Below are 21,534 nucleotides of genomic sequence, written 5' to 3'. Positions count from 1 at the left end.
GAGTCAGGGGAATGAGGATGGATTCAGAAGCCTCTACGACTGGCTTCCGAGGTCCAGGATCAGAGCACCTACATCAGGAGCATCAGGCCCCTGGGGCCATCTGCCAGCTCCACTGGGCTACCTCACACACATCACGGGTGTCTGGAACCAGGCTCACCCCGCTCCTTCTCCACCTTCGCGTCTGGCCAGGTGCCCCGTCTCGCTGGATGGTATTTGCTGTAACAGCCAAGAGTCTCGGGTCCTCTTTGACTCACCTCTGCCCTCAACCCAGTCCGCTGGGAAGGGTGTCGCTTTACCCACTGCCGCCACTGGCCCCCTCCTCACTGCCCAGTCCCGCCTGGGCCTCCTGCGTCCTGCGTGGACGTCTCGCGCCCTCCCTCCATTCTGCACACACACAGTGTCTCCATTTCCCGCTGAAATTGCAAATACTCTGAAACGGTTCACAAACACCAAAGAAAAAAATAGAAATATGTACACTATACAGCATCAGCAAAGGAAACATTCATGCACTCTCCACCTATGCTTTAAAAAACATCGTCATCCGTTTTTTTCCGATACAAATATAACCCGCCCAAGCAAACCGTGTGAACACCAGCCGCTCAGGCTCAGCAGGTGTTCTGGCCACTGCGGCCTACCCTGCGCTCTCCCACCTTCATTTTCTGCCTTTAACTTCTCCTGCCCGACCTCCCCCAAGAGCCCAGGAGTTCCCTTCCTCAGCACCTTCACCTGGCATGCTGTGTTCACGTCTGACCAACACAAGTCTAAATGCCCCACCTGGGCACAGATCATACCTTGGCTGCTGGTGGTCAGAGCCATGGTACCCACACAAGACCTGGCCCCAGGGCATGGCTGTTGGGCGACAAAGGAGGGAGGGTTGCCTGAGCCCTAGAGGGAGGCATGGGAGATAAACCTTACCTTTTACCAGGCAGCACAGTCACCAAATGTGAAATTCATCCCTGCCCACCAGTGAAGCCCGCCTTTAATGAACTCCAACCAGTGGGGCTTATGTCTCACATGAGGACTTTATTGATTCGGCCTTAGATATGCCGCATGAACACGCCAATCCTCAACTAGTGAGCCTTTCCATATTCATTCCCACCCATTTAGCTATGGCCCGCATACAGCTGCCCTTACAACTACTGTTTTAAAAAGCTTGTATCCTTCTTTGCTGTGAAGAGCCAAATCTGACTCCTGACTTCATGTTGGAACAGTTTCTTTGACTTGTTTTCTATTGCTTTTGTTATTATAATCATACATAATGGCCTGCCTCAGAGAACCCCGTCCCTCTGCCTGACTGTTGAAAGTGCTTTTGTTCAGGATTCTGTCCACCTGTAGATGGAGGAGGTTTTGAGCCAACTCATTTAACCATGTATATTTACAGCTTAAATAAGTATCTTAAGAAACTAAAATAGAAAGTGTTTATTACAAATTAACTGGACACAAACTTTTATTATGAAAAGTTAGGAAAAATGATCGTTCTTCACATATAAAATGAAGTTATTTCTATCTAATTCACAGGATATACTATATTAGGTCTACAGTTTTGCCTTGGTTTTAAGTTCAGGTTATGCAGTTTCTGGCAATGACTCCTGGAAAGCACTCTAGTTTCCTCATCTATGAAAAGAGAGGAATGCTGCTTATTTTTCAGGATTATCTGAAGATTGCAAACAAATAACATGTAGCATTAAGACCATAAGTTATAAGGTAAAACACAAACTCCAGAATGTCTATTCTATTGTTCATATTAGAGCGATTGTCATACAATATTGGACCAAACTCTAGAGTAAATCTGCACCTACAGTAGCAATGAAAATATCTGGGTTTGAAAGGAAAAGACAAAGTGCTGACAAGAGCTATACATTGTATGGCTCTAAACCAGATCTTCACCACCCCAGTATGCGTGATTTTTTAACTTCTCCGAGTTTTTGGTCACATTCTTTTTGTTCTCTGAGGCAAAGCACTGACAGCCTTTCCCGTCCTCCCTCCTTTTGCCCTTCTGTCGTTCTGACCCTTCCTGCCATGGCTCTGGGCACCCAGCACAGGGCCGTGTGCCAAGGTTTGGCTGCTGCCCTGACGCCGCCTGCCTGACCCCACCCGACCCCGCAGCCTCAGGTCTTCCCCAGCTCCTTGCTGCTCACCAGAAGGCGCACGAAATCCATCCTCTCGGAAGGCGCCTCTGTTAAGGGAACCTGGCTCCTTCCTCGCGGATGACAACCGTGCCTTCAATATGTCTCCTTTCAGGAGAAATGGAAAAAAGATGGGACAAAAACTCCTGTCAGTCATTTCTGTTGATCTTGGCCCAAGTATTTTCTCCATTTTTCAATATGTTTTCTTGGCAATTAGATAGCAGGATAAGACTTAACATTTATAAGCATTTAAGAAAAAAGGAATCAATTTGGAAAACTTTATCAACAAGTTATCAAAACAAAGGTTTGTTTTTTGACAGTGGATGTACAACATTGTATGATTTGCCATTATTTCCCCTCTAGGGGATAAAAGGGAAAATGAGAAATACAGTAGAAGTCATTAAAAGCTCAGCATTTTTTTTTTTAAAACACTGAAGAGACAAGAGTTAGAAAAAGTACCATCAAACAAACCAACTGAAAAAGCCACTTTGGCAACAATAAGAGAAACTGGAAGACAAGCCATGTATGAGATGATATTAAGTAATTATTGTTTATTTGTTAAGTGTAGTAAAGTAACTGTGGTTGTGTTTTCTACAGGCCTTTTCTGTTAGAGATATAGACTGAAATATTGCAAGTGAAATGATCCACGAAGGATATGCTTTAAAATATCTCGGCTTTTTAAAAAAATGTGTGTGTAGTGGTGGAGGAAGGATAGATGATAAATGTGGAAATAAACCAGAGTGTTCTAATACTGCTGTTGATACACATGAACAAAATAATGAACTTTCATGTCTATAAAAGCGGCACCTGGTGTAATGCACTATACAGAAAAATAAAAAGTATTTAGGTTATGCATTGCTAAGAGTATCTGTGATGTAGGAGTGAATCTAGTGTTAAAATGGTAGGAGGCGGGAGAGTAACAGGCAGGCAGGGGTACGGGAGGAACGCACAGGAAGACACCGGCACCGCAGGATGACCTACGACCCCGAGGAAGGGGGCAGGGAAGGAGCAGAGGGGCGTCAGACCTCATTAGAACTGATGTACTGTGGAGGCAGAAGTAACACAACCTGGGAATGATGGCTCTTTCTAAGCCAGACGTGAGGTCACCACAGTCCCCTCGCTCACGGATCTGCGCTGCAGCAGGACACCACCAGAAACTCGAGACAGAGTGACACCCTCACTCCTCACAACGCTCACATCCAATGTAGCTCTAATCCATAGAAAGAAAACATCATTTATGCTGAATGCATCCTTTATGCTGAAGGCATTCAGAAACAATAACCGAGACTTTTTCATGTAGGATTTAAACAGGAGCACAAGGACTCAACGGACATTTCTGAGCATTATATTATGATACTCCATCCACATAAAAAAGGCATTCTATTTCTTTATTTTTTTATTTGACAAGCAGCAATATCATGTTTGTCATTTTAATGTAGATACAATTATTAGGTTATCTGTCATATTACAATATTTAGGTTTTTTTTTTTTTTAATCTTATGTCCTTTAAGATACATTAAAAAAAAAAAAAACAAAAAAAAACCACATCAACTGCAAACGTGAAGGGGAGAAAAAGCATGGTACCCAGCCAGATTTCCACATTTCAGCAATACTTCACTCATCCTTTTTTTTAATAAAGTTTTAAGAAATGTCATAATGACATGAGCTTGAAATATCTCTAGGCATTTTCTCTGACGCTCATGACGTGGCACTGGTGATGTTGTAAACAGCAGAGAAACAGGGGCTGCCAAATGACCAAATTATGGAGGCACAGGCCTGCTTTCTCCCACGGGAACACACCGGATGCTGATGGCAATGACCTTCTCATACCCACGCCGGAGGAGCGCCGCGTCACGCTACGTAGCTGTACTCATCTGCAGACGCCTGGCTGCGTTCGATGTACTGTTTGTCTATCAGGACTTCAATACACTTCTTAATCATGCTGATACTAGGGTTAAACCGAGCTCTTGACTGGCTAATCACCTGTGGGAGAGAGGCGGATGGTAAAAATGCTATTCTCGCCAGGAGCACTTTGTTCAGCTCTGATGCAATGCACAAAAATACATTTTCACGCAAACTATGGGAAAAGTCTTAACGTTGAGGCTGTGAAGGAATTTAAATGGTCAAGGGCACAGATACAGCCAAACCTAATAACATACTAAATCAAATCACAAACTAATTAACCTAACTATTCATACACGCCCTTGAGCTTCCATTTAATACCTCCGCTTGACTTCTGGCTCTTAGCTGAAGGAACATCTGCTCAAAAAAGCTTTCCCTAACACCCCCTGAGTCAAGACCTGTATACACTCTCATTGTACCATATACCTTTTCTTTGTTGCACATTACTGTAATTTTCTATTTACTCACACATTACTTCAGTAACGCATTTCTTCCTTACGACACTGAACTCCCAAAGGGCAGAAGCCATGTCCTGAGCTGGTGTGCACCCCACGGCGACCAGCACAGCGCTCCACCAAACGGGAGACACGCGTGTATTCAAGGAGGGAGTGAGTGGTGGATACGGTTGACCTCCTTCAGTAACTGGTCACGAGGCTCAGACCTCTAAATCTAAACGTGAATTTCATATTGGATTTATGGGCACTGTTCTCTTTCAGTAACAAAAAGCATTTCTTTATGCTATACAGGAGTCACAGGTTTCTCTATCATCTTCACAAAGAAAACACTGCCTAATCCTAATACCCTCTGCCCAAGAAGTCTTCAGGACTTTCCCCTTTTACCTCTTGAATAAGGGCGTTATGCCGCAGTACTTTTCTGGCTTTCATGATACGAACTATAGCAGCCTGGAGGTACATTTTCCGGTCTTCGTCTACAGCACTTCTCGTCTGCTCCATTTCCTGTTTTATGAAGCCCATAAAAAGCAAATGAGACCCTCAGACACTTCACTTGTTTTTAACTCATTTTATTTGTGAGTTTAAATAAATCTCCAATCAATACTGAGATATCAAACTATATGATTATGTGCCCAATATAACATAGCCATTACCAAAAGAATACCTATGAAGAGTTATATATAATTTCTCAAGTTAAAGTGGGAAGGCTATTTTTTTAAAAAAATGAACACTACAGTACATTGTACTCAGTGTAAATAGTCAAGAAAGTAGAACTTAAGTGACACAGACTAGTAAGTCTCAAGACCGCGGACCTATGAGTGAGTAAAGACTTATACCACAAAGCTTGCAGACTTTAGCAACGGGCTCCAAGTGGATACTGGATCAGGCTTCAAGGGCAAGAGCTGGGAAGGGCTCCATTTGACTCAAGCAGAGAAGCCAGGAAGGCTGGGCCAGAAGGGCCTCTCTCCATGGAGCTCAAGGGAAGACAGTGGTGGGAAGGCACAGAAGCAGGCAATGCCACATTAATAGGGATCTCACAGCAGCTTAACAGATAAAATACAACCTAGTACACGTTATCACCATTAGCCTACAGGAATATGAGATCGTGATCATCTTAGGGGTCAAACTGAATAGCAACTAATTAACATTTGATCTTGGCGGGGGAAGTTAAGTTCCCAGAGGAGCCTGACATATCTGATACCTTCACAACCTGCCTCAAGCCCAAGGTCAGGGTGGCACACGGGAAGCAATAAGGAAATCCACAGTGATATAACAGGCTGCCTGAGAACAACCACCATGTCAACGGCGGGTGTTCACGGTGCACACTGGCTCATCCCAGGTCGGACTCTACTCCAGACCTATGAGTTCATCACACTTTGAGTTTTAACGTAATCTCCATGCAGTTCATTTGCACAGGGAAGTCTGAAAGCATTTTCAACAGTTTTTCTTTGAAAGAAATGTGTTGCAAAACTTTCCTTTATTTTATGAATGAAGAATATGAGATTACATTATTCTTCAAGGTAGAAATTTTTGAAAAGAATATGAAATGAATCCATACATTTTAATAAAACTTAAAAGCAAATATGTTCGTTGCAGCATTACTTACAATAGCAAAGATATGGAAGCAATCTAAGTGCCCATCAATAGATGAATGGATAAAAAAGATACTGTGTACACACACACACACACAATGGTATATTACTCAGTCATAAAAAAATAAAAAAAATCTTGCCATTTGCAACAACACAGACGGACCTAGAGAGTATCACGCTAAGTGAAGTAAGTCAGACAGAGAAAGACATGTCTAAAATGGTTTCATGTATATGTAAAATCTAAAAAAAAAAAAACTGAACAAACATAGCAAAACAGAGCTATAGATACAAAGAATAAACAGGTGGTTGGAAGGACGATGGGGGAAAGAGAAAAACTGGTGAAGGATATGAAGAGGTATAAACTTCCAGCGGGAAAATAAATGAGTCTTGGGTATGAAATGTGCAGTGTGGGGAAATTTATGTGGTATCTTTGTATGGAGATATATTGTAACTAGGCTTCTCATGGTGATCATTTTGAAATGTACAGAAATAAATCACTATGTTGTGTAACAGGAACTAACATAGCATCAATTATACTTCAAAAACACACACACTCATAGAAAAAGAGACCACATTTGGTGTTACCACAGGCAGGGGTTGGTGGGGGAGGGGAGGAAAATTGGATGAAGGCAGTTAGAAGGTAGAGACTCCCAATTATAAAATAAGTATTAGAGATGTAATGTACAACATGATAAATATAATTAATGCTGCTGTGTGTTATATATGAAAGTGGTTAAGAGAGTGAATCCTGAGTTCTCATCACAAGGAAGCTTTTTTCCTACTTCTTTAATTGTGTGTGTGTGTGTGTCTCTCTATATGAGATGATCAATATTCACTAAACCGACTGTGATAATCATCTCACAACGTATGTAAGTCAAGTCACTATGCTGTACATCTTAAACTTATACCGTGATGTATGGCAATTATACCTCAATAAAACTGGGAGAAAAAACAAAAGGGCAAATATGACTAAATTACGACACCTTTTCCTTAAGATTATACTACTGTTTTTAAACTTTAAAATACTGTTTGTGAGGCCAGTCAATGCAAAGAATAAACCAGAGAAGATGTATCATAATTCTGATGTGCAAATTCTGCACTGGTCTCAATGTTACTGCTTGTAAAATCCAATGCTTAAATATTTCCAAAAGAAATGACATCAAAAAGCACTTACCTGTGGTGTGTCTTTCTGCATCGATGTAGTAATTTTAAATTTTGTTCTTTTACTGCTAAAGTTCATATTTAATGAAAATGAAGATTCTGCATCGATGTCTTCCTATAATTAAAAAGAATTCATTTACACTTATAAAAATAAAATCATCAAATAACAATTGCTGCAAATAACACGCCATGAAGTAAATAATGACCAAGCAAAAAACAATGAACTCTCATAATCTCTTACATTATAAATATTATTTAAGAGAAAATAATTGTTTTTTGTCAAACTATGAAGGAGAAAACAATTCTTTCCTAATTTTACACTTGATAGAATTTTAATCAGCTTAGATTCAGCAAAACTTTTTCTGGCCCAACTGTTTAGCAGAATTTTAACATTTTAATTTTTATTAAATACCAAGGCTCAGAATTTTTTCATTACATTTTGAAAAACCAAATAACCAAATTTTTTTTGAATGCTACAATAACAAAACACCAATTAAAAATAACCTAACGATAGAAGCTGGCTGGTTTCAATGGCACACAAGCTAACTTCCCTACCACCTAGTGCAATTCTGACATTACCCCTTAATGCACATTTTATCCACTCTGCCAGAAGCCAGTGGTCTTTTCTCAAGTGGAAGTTGTTAAGCCAATCTTTAGCTCTTAAGCTTAAGAAAGCCACTTTTGTCATACACTGGAATTTCTCCACCAGCAGGACCATGGAGCACTTGGCAGATGGCACTTTCTCCGTAATAACCACAAAAAGTCTATTAAAGAAATGACAGCTTTGTATTTCACATTTAATGTGCACACAACCTATCAATATTTCGTACATTACTGAGCAGCAAAAACATATAACATGCTTTAGAAAAATACTTACCTTTTTAAGCATTTTAATTAAGCTTAAAAATTTAAACTTAAATTTTAAGCTTAAAAGTGTTTACTCATAATTAATTAAAACTTTAATATTTAATATTAAGAATTCAATATTCTAAGTTTCTGAAGTCAGAAAAACTAATCGTTTCTCAAAATTAAGAAAAGCTTGAACAGCATGCATGCCATTCAGCGGCTACAAAAGTCATCTCTAGCGATGAACTGGTGGAGGCCATGAACTGAAACAAAACACAACATCATTTCAAAGTTTTCCTTACAGGCACAATGATCTGAAACAGCAGACTGAACCCACATCTGTTGCTTTTTTAACTATTCAAATATCTATGAGATACTATAAAAACAAAAACATGTTACTAGGGGGAAAAAGTTATAAGGAAATAAAGAAATGTACTATCAGTTTGCTAGTCCCGTGACAGATATTAAAACGATATGGGGTTGAGTTGAATCCTAGAGTTTAGGACTCTAAATTAAATGTGAGAGTGAGAGCATCTGAGACGGGAGTCACACACTGTAAATATGCACAGGACAGACATTAATGAGTTGTCACTGCCCATCACAGAACCACGTAATTAAACATTAACTAGACACACAGAGGAGCCCAGAAAAATTTAGGACTACAGTTTTAAAACCTCAATTAATCAGAATCCTTCTGATGTCAACTCTTAAATCATTTTTCAGTAAACTGTCACAAGATAAACAAATAAAACTGATCGACAAAGGGCACATGAGTACCAACTGACAGAGCCTTCTCTGCGACACTGAAAGAGCCTCAAGTAACGCAGCTTTCAAGCACTGCAAAGTACAAAGGGCATTAACGATTATAACCTTACTTTTAAAACTGCCAATGTCCCATGAAGCTTTAATGTTTATAATACTTAAATTTCTTAAAGTATTACCCCATACCTTTTCTGAATCATGGTTAATCATTTTCACATCGAGTAATGATTTGATTGTTTTCGTCAGTTCCTTTTCATTCATCTGAGTGCTGTCTTGAAGCTCTTTATAGCTGACGGTTTCACTGTTGTTGAAGGCAAGAAGAACTGCCATTTGGTATGTTGTAACCATAGCTACGTATGGTTTGCCCAAATAGTTCATTTTAACTTCACCTATAATTAAGACAAAATTGGGACAATAAGCTGATCACTCAAAGAAGCATTCCAAAATTACCTGATAAATAATTATTTCCAATATTTTCTCTTGAATGAGTGAATCAAGAACTTAATTATTGAAAAGTTATTCCTGCTAGCAATGTAGCATTTGTTTGCTGAGGGGATGCGGGAAGAGGGAGAACTGAGTGGAGGGGTATTAGTCTAGGGTATCTAGTATAATCACAGTTAAGCTATCAAATAGTTATTAGGAAAGCTAAGACCTGGGCAGAAGAAACAGTAAGAAGTGGAGGTGGAAGAGAAATGGACAAAAAGAGAACATAACAGTCTGCTACCAGCAACTGCCTCCTGTGTGTCTATCTTGCCTACCCTAGGGAAGGTTTGTGCCTGGAGGAGGACACCTCTATTGCAGCTCTGGCTAAAGTATAATTTCTGCTAAACTATAACAATGCTATTTTGTCTCATAAATTAAGTTACCTCCCCAGTAATCATCTAGAAACAAACACAAATGTGAGGAGAGACAAACAGGCAGATTCATTATTTTGCTGAAATCAGTTCCGTTCACTCGCTCAGTCGTGTCCAACTCTTTCTGACCCCATGAATCACAGCACGCCAGGCCTCTCTGTCTATCACCAACTCCCAGAGCTTACTCAAACTCATGTCCATCGAGTCGGTGATGCCATACAACCATCTCATCCTCTGTCATCCCCTTCTCCTCCTGCCCTCAATCTTTCCCAGCATCAGGATCTTTTCCAATGAGTCAGTTCTTTGCATCAGGTGGCCAAAGTACTGGAGTTTCAGCTTCAGCATCAGTCTTCCAATGAATATTCAGGACTGATTTCCTTTAGGATGGACTGGTTGGATCTCCTTGCAGTCCAAGGGACTCTCAAGGGTCTTCTCCAACACCACAGTTCAAAGCATCAATTCTTCGGCGCTCAGCTTTCTTCACAGTCCAACTCTCACATCCATACATGACCACTGGAAAAACCATAGCCTTGACTAAACGATCTTTGTTGGCAAAGTAATGTCTCTGCTTTTTAATATGCTGTCTAGGTTGGTCATAGCTTTTCTTCCAAGGAGCAAGCATATTTTAATTTCATGGCTGCAGTCACCATCTGCAGTGATTTTGGAGCCCCCCAAAATAAAGTCTCTTACTGTTTCCATTCTTTCCCCATCTATTTGCCATGAAGTGATGGGACCAGAACTTTCAGATGTTCAAGGTGGTTTTAGAAAAGGCAGAGGAACCAGAGATCAAATGGCCAATATCCAATGGATCATCGAAAAAGCAAGAGAGTTCCAGAAAAACATCTACTTCTGCTTTATTGACTATGCCAAAGCCTTTGACTACGTGGATCACAATAAACTGTGGAAAATTCTGAAAGAGATGGGAATACCAGACCACCTGACCTGCCTCTTGAGAAACCTATATGCAGGTCAGGAAGCAACAGTTTGAACTGGACATGGAACAACAGACTGGTTCCAAATAGGAAAAGGAGTATGTCAAGGCTATATATTATCACCCTACTTATTTAACTTATATGCAGAGTACATCATGAGAAACGTTGGGCTGGAAGAAGCACAAGCTGGAATCAAGATTGCCGGGAGAAATATCAACCTCAGATATGCAGATGACACCACCCTTATGGCAGAAAGTGAAGAGGAACTAAGAAGCTTCTTGATGAAAAAGAGAAGAGTGAAAAAGTTGACGTAAGGCTCAGCATTCAGAAAACTAAGATCATGGCATCTGGTCCCATCACTTCATGGGGAAATAGATGGGGAGACAGTGGAAACAATGGCTGACTTTATTTTTCTGGGCTCCGAAATCACTGCAGATGGTGATTGCAGCCATGAAATTAAAAGACGCTTACTCCTTGGAAGGAAAGTTATGACCAACCTAGACAGCATATTAAAAAGCAGAGACATTACTTTGCCAACAAAGATCGTCTAGTCAAGGCTACGGTTTTTCCAGTGGTCATGTATGGATGTGAGAGTTGGACTGTGAAGAAAGCTGAGCACCAAAGAGTTGATGCTTTTGAACTGTGGTGTTGGAGAAGACCCTTGAGAGTCCCTTGGACTGCAAGGAGATCCAACCAGTCCATCCTAAAGGAGATCAGTCCTGGGTGTTCACTGGAAGGACTGATGCTGAAGCTGAAACTCCAATACTTTGGCCAATTCATGCGAAGAGTTGACTCATTGGAAAAGACCCTGATGCTGGGAGGGGTTGGGGGCAGGAGGAGAAGGGGACGACAGAGGATGAGATGGCTGGATGGCATCACCAACTCAATGGACATGAGTTTGAGTAAGCTCTGGGAGTTGGTGACGGACAGGGAGGCCTGGCATGCTGCGAATCATAGGGTCACAAAGAGTTGGACACGACTGAGCCACTGAACTGAACTCATGGGACCAGATGCCATGATCTTAGTTTTCTGAATGTTGAGTTTTAAGTCAACTTTTTCACTCTCCTCTTTCACTTTCAACAAGAGGCTCTTTAGTTCTTATTTGCTTTCTGCCATATGGCTTCCCTTGTGGCTCAGCTGGTAAAGAATCCACCTGCAATGTGGGAGACCTGGGTTCAATCCCTGGGTTGGGAAGATCCCTTGGAGAAGGGAAAGGCTACCCACTCCAGCATTCCGGCCTGGAGAATTCCATGGACCAGAGTCCATGTGGTCACAAAGAGTCGGACACAAGTGAACAAGTTTGTTGAAACAAGTGATGGAATAAAAATGTTCTAGACCCTACACTACTCTGAGAGCTATAAAAACACATCAGGCTTCGGTCAACTACAGTTCTATCCATCTGGGGGCACAGGGGGTGGTGGGTGAGGTCACTGAAGAGCTTGCAGCCAACAGTGTTGTCAAACAGATATGCACTTGTAACGTAAGAAACAGTTACTACAAGTCAAAGAATCTCTTCCTAAAGCACAAAGTTGTGGTTTAGTTATTGCATTTCTCTTTCTCTTACAGGCACATACACATGCTACATTATTTGACTTTTACTGACTTATAAACTAAATCAGTATGAGATCTGGTTTTCAGGTTCTACATTTTAACTCAAGGAAGTTGAATTTTACATGAGCTTACCTCAAAGGCTCTGTTAGTGATAATTAGCAACTCTGGTCAAGATTTTGTGCTTCGTTTATTATTTAATAATATATGTTTCATTCATTATATAACTAAAGAATTTAAAGGCGATAAGTCAATTCTCCAACTTAGTATCACCAGATAGATATGCTTATTCTAACTTGCATTTTGCCTCAACTTTTTTTTTTAAAAAAACTAACACTCAGAAATGTCTTTCAAAATTATTTGAACACCTAGAGAAAAAAAAATTCTAATCTCTGAATTTCCATAAAAGGTTTTAATACTTAATTGGAATATCCAATTCACATAGAGTTTAAGTATAAGAATACTACCATTAGGATTTTCCTACTAACAATTAGTATAAAGAGCATTTTAAGAGCTTCATCTCAACATTAAAGTTTAGGAAATGTGGTGACAGGCAAAAAAATAAACCACATAAATGGCATTAGACCATTTGTACAATGACTGCTCAATCATATCCCAGAAACAAAGTATAAAATAATGCCTCAAGCATCTAGATGATTAAGCTAGGACCATCACCCAGCTGTCAAAGACGCTGCAACATACTGCCAAGGGTCTGGAAACAGAGTGAGTCTCTGCCACAAGAACCCAGAGAGCATCAGGAGACAATGCAATTAAGGGCTGAAAGTATCATTCACTGATATCAAATCCACTCTGCAACCCTTAGAGAAAAAAATGAAAACTTGTTAGTTTTCTTGCTATTTTCCAAGACATTATTATTATCAGGGGTACATGGACCTCTTCTCACTTTTTCCAGCACCATTCTCTCATTGCTCCGCTCAGAGCTGAAAAGACTGGGGAAAGGGTGAGGAATATGTGGGGTAGGGAAGAAAACCCGAAATCTGGATGATTCACTTAATTACTGCTGGGTAAACAGGAAAGGAGAATGACAAAGAGGTCATTTAACCTTTAGAATACTCTAAGAGACTCCCAACTAGAATAAAACATTCTGATACATACATACTTGAAAAATTAGCCAACCATAATTCAAGTGGTATTAGCAGCTGCCAGAAATAAAGAGTAGGCAGAACTCTGAAAACAGTTTCACCTGAGTTTCTCCCTCCTTACCTATCAGCAACCTAGTCTTTAGCGGAGAGAGTTTTTCGTTACAAGTAACGTCAGCTGCTAAACTGCGGAGTGCACGACAATGTCACCGATCTGCAGCCAGGAGTAAGATACCCGATTCAAGCCGAGAGCACCAGCGGATGCTCCAGCCACGAGTGATCAAGATCCCCCAAGAGATATTCTCACCAGTATCTTAATACAACTAGTTTCCACACACCAAAAAGTTAAGTCCCTCATTAAAGCTACTTGAAGAGATGGACTGATTACTGCTGAGGTAACTGCAAAGAGCGTTTAAACTCCCCAAGATAGATATTTAGGGAAAGTAAAAGTAACTTTAATTCAAGTACATTAAAACACTGGTCCAGCAAATGTATTGTGTCTTAAAACCAATTTACTAAATGAGAGTATAAAAATTCAGAACAGGTATAAAACTAAAAACCAACTACTAAGTGACCACATACTATCAGCAAACATCTCTTTATTTCACGAAAAATTAAAATGCTCAACTTGTTCATTAAAGATACACTTGTATAAATATGCATTACTATGTACTAATTATTATATACTAATATGCATTACTAACATAATGAGACATCGTATTTCAAATATAAAGTAATCAAATAAATGGTACTTATGTTTCTCTTTCCAACCCAGGGATCAATCTGCATATCCTGCATTGGCAGGTAGATTCTTTACCACTGAGTCACCAGAAATTTCTCGAGTCAATTTCCTGATAAAGGTATGGCAACTAATCAGGTTTTCCTGTATCATTTCTAAGAGACATTAACATACATGGATATCCTTTCCTTCTTATACAAACTGAAAGTTGATTCAATGCACTTTTCAAAGCATAGCTTAAGAAAAGTAGACAAAATTCTTAGTGTTTGCTTTGGCTCACATCTTCAGGCAGCTCAGAGCAATTACATACAAGCTCTCACTACCCAAAATATTAATCCTACTTTCCAATAAGTCGACCCCACTGTTCCAGAAGAAGCTAGGATTAGCTGCTTCTTCCAGGAAGAAGCTATGATTAGATTTTGATTAAACTTCTCTAAAACTGGGAAGTACTGGAAGTTAATTGGAAAAAGCATTTTCTATAGCAGTTCACTACAGTACCACAAATAAAAATCAAATGGTTAGGTCTCCTTGTGATGCCGTAATAATTAATGAACTTTCTGAGGATATCTGGCATATCTAGAAAGAACAGGTTTTTTTAAGAGTATCTGACTCATCAAGTCTGGGTTTCTAAATAAAATTCCAAATATCTATCAAAAGTGGTTTGTTACAGAAATGTAGGAAACTATTATAAAATTCAGAAATTCTTTATCAGCAGCACACTATTAAAAGTGCTGCATGTGAACTTCTTTATTGTTGCTTTAAGGATAACCAGAAAGGTAGATGAAGAAGGAAAGGTTAAAAACTATAATTAGAAAAGGAAAAAAAAAAAGACAACTATAATTAGGCTCTAAGAAATCTCTGTCCAAAATTTTAACGTAATCATTATCATGTAAATTTCATTAAACCAGATATAATTAAATGCATTTTACCTGTACAAAGATAATGTAACCATGTAAGTTTCCTTCCACTGAAATGTTGGCTGTAAAATAATTCAAACTGTAAAAAAGAAAAAAGGAACAAAATTATTTTCAGCTACGACAACCTAACTTACTTGGCTATCACTACACTAAAAAAGCAAAAGGAAAATTCATGTTAGAAAAAGACATCAGAGCCCACAGAGTGTATTTACTCATGTTTACAGATGAGAAAACACAAGACACATTAAAGCTCCTAATAAAGATTATGCAAACATCAGACCAGCCCTTTTCACTTACAACTCCGTCTGTGGTTTTCACTGCCAAACCACAGTCCTGCAAATCTGACTTTTTGTATAAATTCAGAAACTACTGTTTTGAGTGATATCAATTTGAACTTTATAAATACAAGTGAAAGTTGCTCAGTCATGTCAGACTCCTTGTGACCCCATGGGCTGTAGCCTGCCGGCTCCTCCCTCTACCCACAGAGTTCTCCAGGCCAGAATACTGGAGTGGGTAGCTGCTCCCTTTTCCAGGGGATCTTCCCAACCCAGGGATTGAACCCAGGTCTCCCGCATTGCAGGCAGATTCTTTACCAACTGAGCCACAAGGGAAGCCCAAGAATACTGGAGTGGATAACCTATCCCTTCTCCAGCAGATCTTCCTGACCTAGGAATCGAACCAGGGTCTCCTGCATTGCAGGTGGATTCTTTACCAGCTGAGCTACCAGGGAAGCCTATAAAACACTAAGCAAAAAACATTACTGTGCACATTTCAGTATGAAAATATAAATTAAAATCATACCTTCATCTCTAGTCTCCTATAACATATACCCTTGTTGAAGGGACAGGTTGACTAGTGTCAACAGTTACTCCAAAAGTGACAACCATGATTTAACTTCCACATACAGTCAAACACTAATACAAGCAAAGCATCAGAGTCTTGACTTCGTATCCTTTTGTTGATATTATTGTGGAAAATTAAATATTCTAGTAACTCAGCTTTGCCATTAAAAAAATTCCTCCCTCTGACTGAATGTGGGACATCAGTCCAAAAACTAGAGAGTTCTTTTTAAAGAGCTAGTACATAACCTACAGTGAGAAAATGATACTGAAACTGGACTTACTAGGAAAAAACAAAGGGCAAACTCCCTCTACTGGTACTGAGAGAAAGTTCAAATGGAGAAAACAATATTCTTGAAATCAATATTTTACAGTCAGAAAGAAACCCACCTTTTGTTTGTAAATAAGGACACTGGAACCTGGGGGTGGCCATATGTTAATAAAAGAAGTTTAAGGGGTTTATTCCAGTATTCCAATAAGTACTGGAAAATAATTATTTCAAGGAGAAAGAAAAGAATGACAAAGTTACAAGGGAACTATTACTATTTCTGCCCCCAACTTCTCCTTTAATTTCAATTGGCAAAGTAGGCTCTTAAGAAGAAATGAGTTTTAAGACTGTGAAAGGTGAGGGGTCGGTCAGTCTTCTAAGTCTACCTTATGCATGGCATTGTAAAATATACATGACCGTTTATATTAGGCTAGCCTGCTGTCACCACTACTACCAACATTAGCATTAACTGCTACTACTATCAGCTATCGTTTACTGAGTACTTACTTTACACATCTCACTTCATCTTCATATCAGCACTCTGAGTATTAGTATCATCAGTTAACAGAAAATTAGAAAGTTATTCGCCCTGAGTCACAGAGCACAGTAAATTACAGAATTAACATGTAAAACCAGGATTTATGATTCCAAAGCTCACACTATTATTTGACTTATAATCCTTATTTTGAAAGAAACAAAAATATATGTAATTCAAAGATTCAAACGGCACATTGTGAACTTCTCTAGGAAACAGTGTAATGAAGTATCATTTTCAATTTATTTTTATTTATTTTTAACTGAAGGATAATTGCTTTACAATATTGTGTTGGTTTCTGCCGTACATCAACATGAAGCAGCCGTTAAGTATAAATATGTCCCCTCACTCTGGAACCCCCATCCCCACCTCTCACCCCATCCCACTCCTCAAGGGCACTGGTCTGAGCTCCCTAAGTCATAGAGCAAATTCCCACTGGCTACCTGTTTTAGATATAGTAGTGTATATGTTTCCATGCAACCCTCAATTTTCATCTTAAATAACACATGCATACCTCACTGGTTCACAACCTCAAGTTATCGCCCAAATAAAAGACTACTAAAATATAACGAAAGCCTTTTGGATACATGTGTACGTATGACTGAGTCACCTTCACTGTTCACCTGAAACCATCACAAGACTGTTAATCAGCTGTGAAGGTGAAATTATCACAAGATTGTGAGTTGGCAGTGAAACTGAAAGTCACTCGGTCATGTCCAACTCTTTGCGACCCCAAGGACTATATAGTCCATGGATTCTCCAGGCCAGAATACTGGAGTGGGTAGCCTTTCTCTTCTCTAGGAATCAAATGCAGGTCTCTTGCATTGCAGGCAGATTCTTTACCAGCTGAGCCACAAGGGAAGCCCAAGAATACTGGAGTGAGTAGCCGATCCCTTCTCCAGTGCATCTTCCCAACCTACAAATCGAACCAGGGTCTCCTGCATTGCAGGCGGATTCTTTAGCAGCTGAGTTACCAGGGAAGCTCTGGTTAGTCGGCTACACTCCAATATAAAATAAAACGTTAATGAAAAGGATAATAAAGATTTTGCTAGAAAAAAAAAATGCTACCTAAACTTCCATCCTATCAAGAAATAAGAAGCCTTGTTTGGTGAGTTAGAGAATCAAAAAGGGTCAGTTGGAAGAGAAATGGAAACATGTCCATCCATTCAAAAACTTATACATGAATGTTCAGAGTAGCATGACTTATACACCAAAAAGATCAAAACAGCTCAAACGTCCATCAACTGATATTGGATGAGTAAACAAAACGCGGTGACTCCATAGAATGGAACATTATTTGGCAGTATTTGGCATAGGCTAAAATATGGATGAACCGTGACATTCTGCAAAGTGAATGAAGGCAGTCACAAAAGACCACATATGACAGAGCACCATGACAGATGTCCAGAATGGGTAAATCTATAGCGAAAGTAAGCAGATTGCCTAGGGTTGGGGAGGGGGTAGGGAGTCGGTGAAGGTGAAGAGTGACTACTAATGGGTAGGGGTTTCTTTCAGGGTAATTAAACAATTAAAATGTTCTAAAATTAATGGTGCTAACGAACATACTGTGACTATACTGAAAACCACTGAAAGTGTACACGTTAAATGAACTGTGTAGTGCTGTGGCCTGAATGTTTGTGTCTCCCCAAATTCGTACGTTGAAATCCTGATGCCCAACGTGATGGTTTTAGAAGGTGGTGCCTTGGGAGGTGCTTGGATCACCTCATCTAAGGCATTAAATCCTACAGAGCTCCCCAGCTCCTGCTACCACATGAGGACACAGCCTGTCACCTTAGAGGGCCTTCACCCCACCATGCTGTCATCCTGGCCTTGGACCTCCAGCCTCCAGAACCATGAGAAATCAATCTCTGTTGTTTATAAGCCACACAGGCTGAGGTATTCTGTTACAGCGGCCTGATAAAATGACTACACAACTATATGACTAAGCCATATGGTACATGAATTATAGCTTGACAGCTGCTAACAATGGAGTCTCCACCGTCTCTGAAAACGCAGAATTCTAAGGTTTCTATTCAGTCACATTTTAACACCATGTTTACCTGTATTTTCCATCTTCAATTCATTTTTTTTTCTAGAATATTTCCCATTCTCTATATATTTACCCAAATTGTAGCCCAGAAACAAAAATAACTATTATAAAGGATAAATGAATTCTAAAAATGGCTCCACATTCAAGTGAAAAATGAAAAGATGACTCCTTTAAGTCCTGGATTCTAAAACTTTGTTCTAATATCAAAATTTTTGTAATTTAGAATTACTTATGACAGATAATCGATTTACTACGAGACACGTTCTGACAACTGACACCACTAAGTGTTTTAGTTTAGTGTTAATTAGAAACTATTATCATTTACAGTCTTCCTACAAGGCAGAATAATCATAACTTGTAAATATGTTTTTATATCACATAAGCCCTTAAGACTTTGAAGAAATATTTAAAGTGATATAACATGAAGACAATTATTAAAATTCCTTAGGTCTTCCAATATATCTTCCGTCCACTTACCATCTGTACACTTTTTTCCAATTCCTGGGGAATTGCAAATGTAGATGAAGGAGCCTGAGTAAGAGGCCATGCACCAGCCTAAAAGGAGAAGAGTAAAACTGTTAAATAGATACATTTCTCACTTGAATGTTTATAAAATGATGCAAGTGACTACAATGGGAACCCCTGGTGACTCAGCAGTAAAGAATCTGCCTGCATTGCAGGAGACTCGGGTTTGATCCCTGGGTCGGAAAGATCCCCTGGAGAAGGACATGCCAACTCACTCCAGTATTCCTGTCTGGGAAATCCCTTGGACATCGGTAGACTACAGTCCATGGGCTCTTAAGAGCTGGTCAAGACTTACCAACTAACCCCACCACCACAAGCAACTAAAACAACTTTTTCTCCTTCCTCCAAATGCTGATTAAACCCATCGGCATGACTATCAGGGCACAGTTCATTCCAAATCAATGTAACTTCAGAAGCTATAACCCTCTGACTGAAAGAAAGGTAATTGGGCATCCATCTATTAATCAGTCCTCTGTATCAGAAATGATTAGTAAATGCCCACAATAGAACACATACCTGTAGAACATATATTTGAAAACTAATCCCCAAATCTATTACTGTGTCCTGATTTTTGATAAAATTGTTGAACTTATTGTTGAGATCTGCACTGACACTCATATCTGTATACATCCGATGTAGCTTGCTGGTAAATTCATAACCACAGGCTTGCTGTAGAAGAAAGTTTTAAAGATTTAAAAACAAAAATAATAAACCATACTGATTATTAAGAATGCTGTGCTACTGCTCTGCCTCTGGTCAAAGAGCCAGCCTGTACACTCACACCGAAGGCCTGTGTTATTCATCATGCAAAGCAGTTATTCAAAACATTTCAAAAATTCCTTTCTTCTTCTTTTTTTTAACACAGATTAAGTAAGTGAATGAAAACAAGTATTCATGAAGTAACAAATTTCCATTTAAAACAAGAACTTTTCTATAAATCTGTATGTCATTTCAACACTAAAAACTGCTTCATTACTGTAAGACACCTTATAAGGTTTACAGATAGTATCGAATACACATGACAGACAACTGGGAGTATTTGAGCCAGTAGTTAATGTTACAAGGAGGACACTGAGGCAGATTTTTAATACTATCAACTGGATAATGAAGAAATCTATTTCTTTGCAATTATTCCAAACTCTGTGATAATAAGGTCAAAAAATCTGGATCTCTAATCTTGGGATATAAAAAGCTTTGTTAACATTATTTTTAAAAATTAAAAGCTATTTTTGGCATCTTTGAAAAGGACCACATATTCAATGTCTGCTACGCAGGAAAACTATCAACTATTGAATAACTCAGGATAAATATGAATCAGCAAGTGCTTATCTCATCAGTGTAAGCTAAAATCACATAAAAGTGAACTGATATTCAAATGTCCTCCACAAAACTTGTACTTGAAGGAATATTTTAAGTATGTTTGTTTCTAAGTAATACAAATCTTATCTTATAGATGATTCTATATCAACATAGAGATTCTGTCCTTTAACACAGCATTTGCATACGCTAATATGAAACTACACTTAACATTTAACCAGTCAACTGCTAATGAATTATTTCCTATTACTCATATTGTGAATATGACCATCTCTGTGTGCTAGTGAAATAACTTCTAAGATATCATATCAAAGTCCTACAGTACCTTTAATTTATTGATCATGGCTTCTTCAGAATCCATAGACATAGATAACCCATGAATTAAACGCTTAGCCAACATTCTTGCGTAGAACTACATTAAAAAAGATTAAAAGATTATTTTCTTTCTGATTTAAAATTCAAAGATTAATCAAAGTTGACACACAAAACTTTCAGACGCAAAAATTACCTTTTGAAAAACATCTTTATCGTCGATATATTTGAAGACGGTGATAAAGCTCGTGAGCTTGTCCTCTACTTCATTCTCTGTCATCCCCTTTGCTGATTTCTTCAGCAAGTTGTCACAGTACTTAGCGAGCTCAAATAGAAATTGACAGTAACTCTTACAAAGGATGCTTCTCAAAGGAGGCACCATGGTAACAACACAAAATAAGATCATGGGTTTTTGTCATCCTCGAGCTTATGTTTTGAAATTATGCACTAAAACTTAAAATACATGTCACTGGGTAAATTTTTTTAAAAAACTATAAACAAGTAAAATCTAATCAACACTGAATGATCCAGTGGAGCACTGATATAAGTAACTAGGTTTTGATGCAACACCTAGGTGAGTTTTGAGCAGTACTATCATTTCTGACACTAAAAAAATACCTAATAAAAATGTTTCAACAACCTTATAAGCAAGTTTCCTTTAAAGGTTTTCATTTGTCATCAAATTCCCCCTTTAGAGTTCAGATAAAATTAAACCTCTATGAAATGCAATGCAAATTATTTTATTTATTTTTTTTAA

At 38.9% G+C, this 21,534-nt stretch overlaps 1 protein-coding gene across 3 annotated transcripts in view; it reads right to left on the bottom strand.

The window, feature by feature from the left end:
• Positions 1-3,501: 3,501 nt before the first annotated feature.
• The window catches only part of CUL2 (cullin 2), a 69,039-nt gene continuing 51,006 nt past the window's right edge, over positions 3,502-21,534 (bottom strand). For all 3 annotated transcript variants that reach the window (XM_061126146.1, XM_061126145.1, XM_061126147.1), the window contains exons 13-21: positions 20,974-21,102; positions 20,791-20,877; positions 19,665-19,817; positions 19,101-19,178; positions 14,944-15,010; positions 9,028-9,230; positions 7,247-7,348; positions 4,868-4,984; positions 3,502-4,109 (exon numbers count right to left, since the gene is read on the bottom strand). In XM_061126146.1, coding sequence (XP_060982129.1) covers positions 3,978-4,109; positions 4,868-4,984; positions 7,247-7,348; positions 9,028-9,230; positions 14,944-15,010; positions 19,101-19,178; positions 19,665-19,817; positions 20,791-20,877; positions 20,974-21,102 — 1,068 coding nt within the window. In that variant the 3' untranslated portion in view covers positions 3,502-3,977. The remainder of the gene's footprint in view (positions 4,110-4,867; positions 4,985-7,246; positions 7,349-9,027; positions 9,231-14,943; positions 15,011-19,100; positions 19,179-19,664; positions 19,818-20,790; positions 20,878-20,973; positions 21,103-21,534) is intronic.

Source organism: Dama dama, chromosome 23, assembly GCF_033118175.1.
Source record: "Dama dama isolate Ldn47 chromosome 23, ASM3311817v1, whole genome shotgun sequence".
In the NCBI taxonomy this organism is placed as follows: domain Eukaryota; kingdom Metazoa; phylum Chordata; class Mammalia; order Artiodactyla; family Cervidae; genus Dama; species Dama dama.
This window is presented reverse-complemented; position numbering and strand designations above follow the sequence as displayed.